The following is an 8,689-nucleotide window of genomic DNA, read 5'->3' as shown; positions in this document are numbered from 1 at the left end:
TAGGAGGATTCAGCCTATCATGAATAATAAAATGTACTACTTTAAAATCGAGATAGCCTCAATGGCGCTACACATGATGTTGCAGACGCTATAGTTGCACAGCTACAAAAACCGAGTCCTCTACCTATCTCTATGATGTGGTCGCCTATGCTATATAGGAAAAGTACCTACAATTAATTGGCGCTAATTTTATGAAACACGGGAATTTATATAATCTGCATAATATAGTTAACGTATAGCATAATAAGCTGTCATCGAAGTATTCTGTGACATGTAATGCCACATCCGCTGTTAAATGCACAACAAAGTAATAGTTTGTCTACTGTTTCTAGCCTACCTACCCCTTATAACCTGCAATGCGTCTATCACTCTCGTCTCACAAAAGTACAGTACCAATTATTGCTTGCAACATTTCAGTACTAGACACAAACGTGGAATTAATTGAAGACGCTGGGAAAATGCTTAGTCATAGACAAAAACCAGGGAGGAGGGTTTTTGGGAGCACATTCTATTGGCTGCAAGGAACAAAGTTGTTTTCGTTATCATTTTGGAGTAACATACTTTGCAGTAGTTAAACGCCTGATCTGTCTGAATACAATGGTAAATCAAACCAAGGTGAATCAATGAGGAACGTTAAGTAAGATATGAGAAAATGACGTAACACGTGCACTGATGTACTTTTCTTTCCTTTAGCCCATTATTCATGGGTATTTTAGGAGTTCGTGCTCCTGGAGGGTTCGAATCGGTATGTACCTTTTGACTATGTATAGTCCACATCTCTGCGTACTTTACAGCATAAGAAAAGTGGCAATTCCTTTTGACACTGTAAATAAATAACCTACGTTGTTTCTTCCAGCGTTTGCTCTGAAGGGTATTGAATTTGACCAAGTCCCAAATCAAATCAAATTTTATTTGTCACATACACATGGTTAGCAGATGTTAATGCGAGTGGAACGAAATGCTTGTGCTTCTAGTTCCGACAATGCAATCTAACTAACAATTCCAAAACTACTGTCTTCTACACAGTGTAAGGGGATAAAGAATATGTACATAAGGATATATGAATGAGTGATGGTACAGGGCAGCATACATTTTACATTTACATTTAAGTCATTTAGCAGACGCTCTTATCCAGAGCGACTTACAAATTGGTGCATTCACCTTATGACATCATACTTTGTATGACAATGAAGTACTTTTCCCACCACTGCTCTTAAACAATCATGGGATTGTCTGAAACACACATGGACACATCCAGTACATACATTAGAATTACACATATGTTATAAATGCACAGCATATACATATGAGATGAGTAATAATAATAATAAATGCCATTTAGCAGACGCTTTTATCCAAAGCGACTTACAGTCATGTGTGCATACATTCTACGTATGGGTGGTCCCGGGATCGAACCCACTACCCTGGCGTTACAAGCGCCATGCTCTACCAACTGAGCTCCAGAAGGACCACGAGTATGTAGACAGAAGGACCACGAGTATATAGACAAAGTAAACAAAGTGGCTAGTGATACATGTATTACATAAGGATGCAGTCGATGATATAGAGTACAGTATATACGTATGCATATGAGATTAATAATGTAGGTTAAGTAACATTATATAAGGTAGTATTGTTTAAAGTGGCTAGTGATATATTTACATCATTTCCCATCAATTCCCATTATTAAAGTGGCTGGAGTTGTGTCAATGACTGTGTTGGCAGCAGCCACTCAATGTTAGTGGTGGCTGTTTAACAGTCTGATGGCCTTGAGATAGAAGCTGTTTTTCAGTCTCTCGGTCCCAGCTTTGATGCACCTGTACTGACCTCGCCTTCTGGATGATAGCGGGGTGAACAGGCAGTGGCTCGGGTGGTTGATGTCCTTGATGATCTTTATGGCCTTCCTGTAACATCGGGTGGTGTAGGTGTCCTGAGGGCAGGTAGTTTGCCCCCGGTGATGTGTTGTGCAGACCTCACTACCCTCTGGAGAGCCTTACGGTTGAGGGCGGAGCAGTTGCCGTACCAGGCGGTGATACAGCCCGCCAGGATGCTCTCGATTGTGCATCTGTAGAAGTTTGTGAGTGCTTTTGGTGACAAGCCAAATTTCTTCAGCCTCCTGAGGTTGAAGAGGCGCTACTGCGCCTTCTTCACGACGCTGTCAGTGTGAGTGGACCAATTCAGTTTGTCTGTGATGTGTATGCCGAGGAACTTAAAACTAGCTACCCTCTCCACTACTGTTCCATCGATGTGGATAGGGGGGTGTTCCCTCTGCTGTTTCCTGAAGTCCACAATCATCTCCTTAGTTTTGTTGACGTTGAGTGTGAGGTTATTTTCCTGACACCACACTCCGAGGGCCCTCACCTCCTCCCTGTAGGCAGTCTCGTCGTTGTTGGTAATCAAGCCTACTACTGTTGTGTCGTCCGCAAACTTGATGATTGAGTTGGAGGCGTGCGTGGCCACGCAGTCGTGGGTGAACAGGGAGTACAGGAGAGGGCTCAGAACGCACCCTTGTGTGGCCCACGTGTTGAGGATCAGCGGGGAGGAGATGAAGTCCAGTACCCAGTTGCACAGGGCGGGGTCGAGACCCAGGGTCTTGAGCTTGATGACGAGCTTGGAGGGTACTATGGTGTTGAATGCCGAGCTGTAGTCGATGAACAGCATTCTCACATAGGTATTCCTCTTGTCCAGGTGGGTTAGGGCAGTGTGCAGTGTGGTTGAGATTGCATCGTCTGTGGACCTATTTGGGCAGTAAGCAAATTCTTATCAAAGTTGGGGGTCAGCAGGTAACTTCCTCACGCTTTTGTTTTTAGGTAGAGGTATTGAACATCAATGGTGTAAAATATCTGTTCTCATACTGTACACATCAGTTTACAGAACAATACAAGGGGTTAAACCCTATGCAACAAGTGCCTGCTGTCCAAATTGATGGCATCACGCTGTCACAGTCGATGAGTGCAATGATGTTATTGGTTTGTCAGTGTTTCAACAGTGATGTACTTCTGATAAAAGTTAAACGACAACTTAAATCTAACTCCAAATTCCCCGAATGTAACATTGACAAGACTAATCCACTCACCCTCAGCTGGCAGTGATCCAGTACATTGAGGAGACCAGAACAGGACACAGGCTTCTCCCTGCAGACCCGAAGAAACGAGCCCAGGTGCGCATGATCTCTGACCTTATCGCCTCTGGGATCCAGCCTGTGCAGGTAAGTGAATTACAGCACAAAGACTGTGGATAAACAAGAGAAAAGTATATAACCAATTGAAGGCACACAGTCCACTGCAGATCTGACCAAGTTTGCAGTAAAACTGTTTACTGTATGGACATCATGTGTTTGTATTGCCATTGCCACAATGATGACAGTAGAGCTACTCAGTCACGTCTGATCATTTGTATTTCAGAATTTGTACGTGCTACAGAAGATCGGAGCCGAGAAGGTGCAGTGGGCGCATCATTTCATCCAAAGAGGTTTTGAAGGTAGGTAAAAAATATCCTTACATACAATACCAGTATCGCCATAGACAACCATTCCAGTCCTGATTATTGTCCGTGTCTTTCAGCCCTGGAGCCCATTCTGAAAGGGACAGCTGGCAAGTACTGTGTAGGGGATGAGGTGAGGGGACACTCATCACATCAAAACACCGTAGACCTCTCTTCAAGTTTAGGAATTCTTGAACTAACCATGTTTACCTTTTAGATTTCCATGGCAGACATCGGTCTCGTCCCTCAAGTCTATAATGCTGAACAGTAAGGCAACCAGTCATTCAGAATTGTTACAAAAGAACACCACAGTATGAGACAGATTCATCACTGAACATACAACCCACATGACTTGTACATTTGCCCAACAGGTTCAAAGTGGATGTTGATCAGTTCCCAACTATCAAAAGGCTAAACCAAACCTTACTGAAGGTAGATGCTTTCAAAGAGAGTCATCCGTCATGCCAACTAGACACACCTGCTGAAATATGTACATGAGAACACCTCTGATGTCTAAGGGAGACAGTAGTGCCACCATCATTGAATGCTTCTATAAAATACCTTTGTCTTATTTAATGAGATTGAAACCAAAGACGACCTATTACTTGTATGATGAAGTTTCGTTATTTTAATACTCATATTTACCCTCTAAGAAACAGTACATTCACCCATCTACACAAATTATGCCAATGCTGACCAAAGTGGATTTGTTAAGGGAAGCAATACAAAATGTAAAAACATAAAAAAATAGTGATGTATTAAATCAATAAAAACAAACATTTACTGTACAAATGACAAAGTACCATACTAGCCCTCCGTTGATCCTTCATGTTACTGTAGAAGTTTATGGAAAGTGAAAATGGCTGTCTGCACTTTGTTAAATAATTGTTTTTGTAAAAAAGCTGAAGTTCAGCTTACTTAAATTCAAATAAAACAGAAAATTTATTTCAGCTCTACCATGTGATCATACACCTTGATGAGAAAATATTTAAAAACAGAAGAGATTGCTTGTCAGATCTGATGTGTATATCATATTCTCAATGGGGAAAATGCCACACAAAACAAATGGGTCATGACCCATAATGTGAAACACCACAATGGGATAAAAAGGCATTACTTGCACCATAACTAACAATCAGCCCCCCAGGAAAAAAAAGCTGATCAGATAAGACTACAGCACAGAACAAACAAAGGGGCCTTAAGCAGCCACAATAAAACTGAAGACTTGATGAAATCTAAGCCTAACGTAACAGAGCCTTTACGCAGAACAGAAAATACCAAGGACTCAAAAGTCCCTGTACGAGTTCCGCCCATGGCACAATTATTTAGAATGTGTAAACCAGATACAGGGATAAAAAGTCCATTTATTTTCCTTATTTCCCAATAAGGTCGTTATCATCTCCCCCTAAGACCCAGTCTCTTATTCTACAGGGATCTCCACTGTGCACTTCACTGTGTTATTGTAGAAGGTCCCAGCGCAGTCAGAGCCCCCAAACACCAAGAGGGTGCAGTGGATGTTGGCATACTCCCCCTTCTTCTGTTTATCAGCATCTGAGATGACAGAGCCTCCCAGATTGATCACACTGTGTCCGGCACGAGGCCTAGCGCAGAGCAGAGGGGAGACCACTGAATACCACATGCTGGTGTCTGAAAAGAACCAAGACAGGCATTTTTATTCAGAGCAAATGAAAGAGGCTGGATTACCATCAACTTTCTTGAAAAAAAATTGATAGGCATTGGTGAGTGTGTACTCACCTGTGTTGAAGATATGAACGTCCTGCAGGGCTCCAACAGCACTGCAACCGCCACTGACCAGCATCCTGTTGTCGGATACTGGCAGTGCTGCATGATATCTGACCACAATGATGATAGGGCAACGTTTACTTAGTAAAAAGGAATTTCTACACCAATATACATCGTTGTTTACAGATACTAAGCAATAAATATCAGATTAAACAAATGGCATAGAATTAAATGGTCGCAATATTGGTCTGTGTGGCAATATAGACATTTTTCATCACGGCAAGTACTTGATGTCCTAGATATATGAAATACGAAAAATGTCAGATGGGCATTGTGTTCACATTTTACAAGGTTTGATTTGTATATGTTCTCACCCTCGAGGCAGTGGTGGCATGTTCTCATATTTCACAGCTGTGTACTCCATGAAGCCTTTTGTCAAAAATTAAGAAAATTACATTTGAAGATCATGGCAACTAGCTTTTTATATAGAGTACTCCACATTACCACTGTCAGTGCCTTACCGAGATCCAGAATGTGGAGGTCGTTTAGGTAGGTTGCAGTCTTCCTGCCACCAAAAATTAGCAACTGGTTGGACAAAAGTGTGGTTGTGTGCCTGTAATGTAAACACAATGTGTTTAATAAATAAGCACTGTGGTCCTGTAATGGTTAGATACAGTAAGTGAAATATTCTAATAGCCCAATGCCTTGTCTACAGAAATATAATCAAGGAACACTGACCCAAACCTAGGTAGAGGTCGGTCCCCCTCAACGATAGGTTGGTACCAGAGCTCAAACTCTGGGTTAAAAATGTACAGAGCATTACTGCAGATCTTGCCTCCAGGACAGCGGCTTGGGTGAACCCCCCCAAAAACAAAGAGCTCTTTCTTATAGATAGTTGCAGAGTGGTAGGCCAACATGGGGATATCACCTCTTGCCTAGAGGAAGAATTTCCACAAGAGAGAAAATCAAATTTTTCATTGAAGGTCCTTAAGGTCAATTAAACTATAAAGTGACAAGTGGCTCTGGACAGGACACTCACTGTGACAAGCTTCCACTTCCAGGTTAGAGTGTTGAGGATATGGAGGTCGCTGTAGCGCTGGCCCTCTCTCAGGCCTCCGTACACGTAGACGACCTTGGAATCAGGGTCATAGGTTGCAGAGTGGCCATGGGCACACGGTGGGACAGGTCCAGAGGTGGGGGAGTTCATTGGGAACCAAAAATCGTTGTCTTGAGAAGATAATGTTGACAATCAATTAGATCAATTAAATGTGTGTTGGGCATTTCAAGATGCCAGGAAACAGATATTTACATTTTGGCTCCAAATTGTTCTATACGTTATTAAAATGGGCAACTCATCTCACCTATTTCCAGTTTCCATAGGGAGTCCTCGCAGTGAGTCTGGTCAGAAGCTTCTCCTCCAATGACAATGGCCGTCTCAGGATCACTCAGACACATGGTGTGGCTCCAGCGCTTTGATGGGCAAACTGAAAACAAAATATCCTTAATGTTTTTCATTCAGCAGAATAGCTGCTATTTGAAATGCACAAATAATTTCATGGTGAATTCTGTAACCTGCTCTGCAGTTGGTCTTCTTCATTCCAGTCTTCTCAACACTGTTCTCTCTAGATAGCTTTATTTTTTTGGGGCTAGATGCTCGACCAGTATCCTCCTGAGGAATAATTTCAGGGCTCCATGCGATACGACCCCTCTTCCCAATCACCGTCCGTCTGGGGGTCTTATCCTTCAAATACCATTAAGATTAAAAAGTCAGGTTCAATTTCTCTCGCCACACCACTCCCTACTTGGAAAGTTTCTTATTCAAGCATGAGCCCTACCGTAAGCAAACTACAGGGTTTATCAGATAAAGTGGAATCATCAATTTCTGTCTTGTTAACTTTGAGTTCGGCATAGCAAATGCTGTCTCCTAGATGTGATGAGTTGGGGGTTGAAATCTGCAAAGAGTGACACATTTGATTTCTGTCTCACTGAACTACAATTTTAATGACAGCGTAGACCAGAAAAATGCCTCAAAATCAAGACTGTAGTGACAGGTCTACTAACTAGTGGACAACCCTGCAATTTACCCTCTGACTCCCAGAGGTGTTGAGCAGAGTATGGGAGAGATTGCTGTTGTGCTCGAATGGGCTGGAATGTTTTCTTGGCACACGTGGAGTATTGCTGATGAAACTGGCTTCATTCTTTTTGAGGAAAGAGTTAGATAACAATTTAAGACACTGGTGCATTATGTAGGCTGTTATTAATCTTTCCAGAATCCTTTGCAAAGACTGATCCTTTGTCACAATAACATTGAAAAATGTACAGAATAAAAACGCTCGAAACCATACCTCTCCACAAACAGTGAGCAAAACCTTCCCATATACTCCTCTCCTCCCTTTCTCTGTTGCCTCTTGGACAAGGTCAGCATTCCAATCTCCCTCCCAAGTCAAGCACCTTTAAAACAAGCAATATAGACCTTGTATGCATTTTTGCAATTGTTATTAATTAGAACGCATGTAGGCCTAATGTACCTTGTTTGGTCTGACAATGTACCAATCCTCTGCGGTTTCACGTCCTGGCTAACCAGAACATCAACTGAAATGGTTGTCTCGCTTGATAAGAGCCGCCATTCCCCAAGACTGAATACAACAAGTTGTTTGGGCAGTGGCAATGGAACGTGGACTTGGTGGCACTGGCGATTGGATTTGCTGCAATAATTACGGACAAACATTTATGCTGTGAACTACAAGGATGAAGATTGGGAATTTCTGTAATGAATAACGATGGCTCAAATTGGGAGTTGCTGCGTGCCCACTTCCAAAATTTTAACAACGAAATACCTGATAACTACCTGATAAACTGACGCGGTGCATCGTTTAACGACCAGAGGACGAAAAAATGTAACCGTCCCATGTTGATTTCCTCTGAAGTGAATCAGCAAAATTGCAGATTTGCGTTAACGAAGATTATCCCAATATTACCAGGACAAATCGCTCGCCAATGCAAGTGAAAGTGGCGTGCAATTTATAAACTGCGCACCTGTTATCTGCTCTATTGGGTTGCAGTGTGCACAGATCTAGGGTCAGTTTAGTCTCAACCCAGTCCAAATCCTCACCATTCATGCGGGCCGACTTTACCCTGCTGCCATGTGACCTCGTTCTATCCTCATCTGATTACTTTTTGGAACAGCTCAAAATAAAACTGTTGATGGATGTTTCATCAGCTGTGTTATACTTACATCAACTCCCTCATGATTGTTCTTAATGGAGAATCATGGGACAAAATCCCATAAGAGCATAGGCCTTAAGCTGTATGTGTGAGATAGGTCAGCTCTAATGATCAAATCCTATAGCATTTATGTAATGGTCTCAATCTTCAGAATGAGTTAAACAATTCAGTTTATCCAACTGAATCTGTGATTTGAGCAGTTGCAGGATAACAAAGCAAAATAAAATCAGATTATATT

At 42.1% G+C, this 8,689-nt stretch overlaps 2 protein-coding genes across 6 annotated transcripts; one reads left to right on the top strand and one right to left on the bottom strand.

Annotated features, from left to right (window-relative positions):
• The first annotated feature begins 522 nt into the window (after positions 1 to 522).
• LOC124046474 (maleylacetoacetate isomerase-like) lies at positions 523 to 4,439 on the top strand. 3 transcript variants are annotated; one of them, XM_046366875.1, is made up of 7 exons: positions 523 to 615; positions 694 to 745; positions 3,083 to 3,208; positions 3,405 to 3,480; positions 3,564 to 3,616; positions 3,701 to 3,750; positions 3,855 to 4,439. In XM_046366875.1, the coding sequence occupies exons 2-7, from the start codon at positions 704 to 706 to the stop codon at positions 3,979 to 3,981; spliced, it is 474 nt and encodes a 157-aa protein (XP_046222831.1). In that variant the 5' UTR covers positions 523 to 615; positions 694 to 703; the 3' UTR covers positions 3,982 to 4,439. The 3 variants fall into 3 exon arrangements, with proteins under 3 accessions (XP_046222831.1, XP_046222832.1, XP_046222833.1); XM_046366876.1 differs by having other exon boundaries at positions 526 to 600; XM_046366877.1 differs by lacking the exons at positions 523 to 615; positions 694 to 745 and adding an exon at positions 2,703 to 2,969.
• Positions 4,097 to 8,341, bottom strand: LOC124046473 (rab9 effector protein with kelch motifs-like). 3 transcript variants are annotated; one of them, XM_046366872.1, is made up of 13 exons: positions 8,075 to 8,340; positions 7,755 to 7,931; positions 7,572 to 7,677; positions 7,311 to 7,424; positions 7,062 to 7,178; positions 6,799 to 6,967; positions 6,588 to 6,710; positions 6,266 to 6,453; positions 5,965 to 6,161; positions 5,748 to 5,839; positions 5,601 to 5,655; positions 5,239 to 5,336; positions 4,097 to 5,130 (listed from the first exon to the last, which is right to left on the bottom strand). In XM_046366872.1, exons 1-13 carry the CDS (start codon positions 8,134 to 8,136, stop codon positions 4,904 to 4,906), a joined length of 1,725 nt encoding a protein of 574 aa, XP_046222828.1. In that variant the 5' UTR covers positions 8,137 to 8,340; the 3' UTR covers positions 4,097 to 4,903. The 3 variants fall into 3 exon arrangements, with proteins under 3 accessions (XP_046222828.1, XP_046222829.1, XP_046222830.1); XM_046366873.1 differs by lacking the exon at positions 7,062 to 7,178 and having other exon boundaries at positions 8,075 to 8,341; XM_046366874.1 differs by lacking the exons at positions 7,062 to 7,178; positions 7,311 to 7,424 and having other exon boundaries at positions 8,075 to 8,341.
• Positions 8,342 to 8,689: the final 348 nt, after the last annotated feature.

Source organism: Oncorhynchus gorbuscha, linkage group LG10, assembly GCF_021184085.1.
Source record: "Oncorhynchus gorbuscha isolate QuinsamMale2020 ecotype Even-year linkage group LG10, OgorEven_v1.0, whole genome shotgun sequence".
NCBI lineage: Eukaryota > Metazoa > Chordata > Actinopteri > Salmoniformes > Salmonidae > Oncorhynchus > Oncorhynchus gorbuscha.
Note: the sequence above shows the minus strand (reverse complement) of the source record. Positions and strands in the feature narration are given on the sequence as shown.

Excerpts from the sequence above, each read along its gene's own strand:
- LOC124046473 (XM_046366872.1), bottom strand. The coding sequence starts at position 8,136 with ATGGGACGGTTACATTTTTTCGTCCTCTGGTCGTTAAACGATGCACCG. Across the intron at positions 7,678-7,754 it reads ACATTGTCAGACCAAACAAG|GTGCTTGACTTGGGAGGGAG; the intron begins GTACATTAGGCC and ends CTTGTTTTAAAG. Across the intron at positions 6,162-6,265 it reads GGAAGTGGAAGCTTGTCACA|GCAAGAGGTGATATCCCCAT; the intron begins GTGAGTGTCCTG and ends TTCTTCCTCTAG.
- LOC124046474 (XM_046366877.1), top strand. The coding sequence starts at position 2,898 with ATGCAACAAGTGCCTGCTGTCCAAATTGATGGCATCACGCTGTCACAG. Across the intron at positions 3,209-3,404 it reads CTGGGATCCAGCCTGTGCAG|AATTTGTACGTGCTACAGAA; the intron begins GTAAGTGAATTA and ends TTTGTATTTCAG. Across the intron at positions 3,481-3,563 it reads CATCCAAAGAGGTTTTGAAG|CCCTGGAGCCCATTCTGAAA; the intron begins GTAGGTAAAAAA and ends CGTGTCTTTCAG.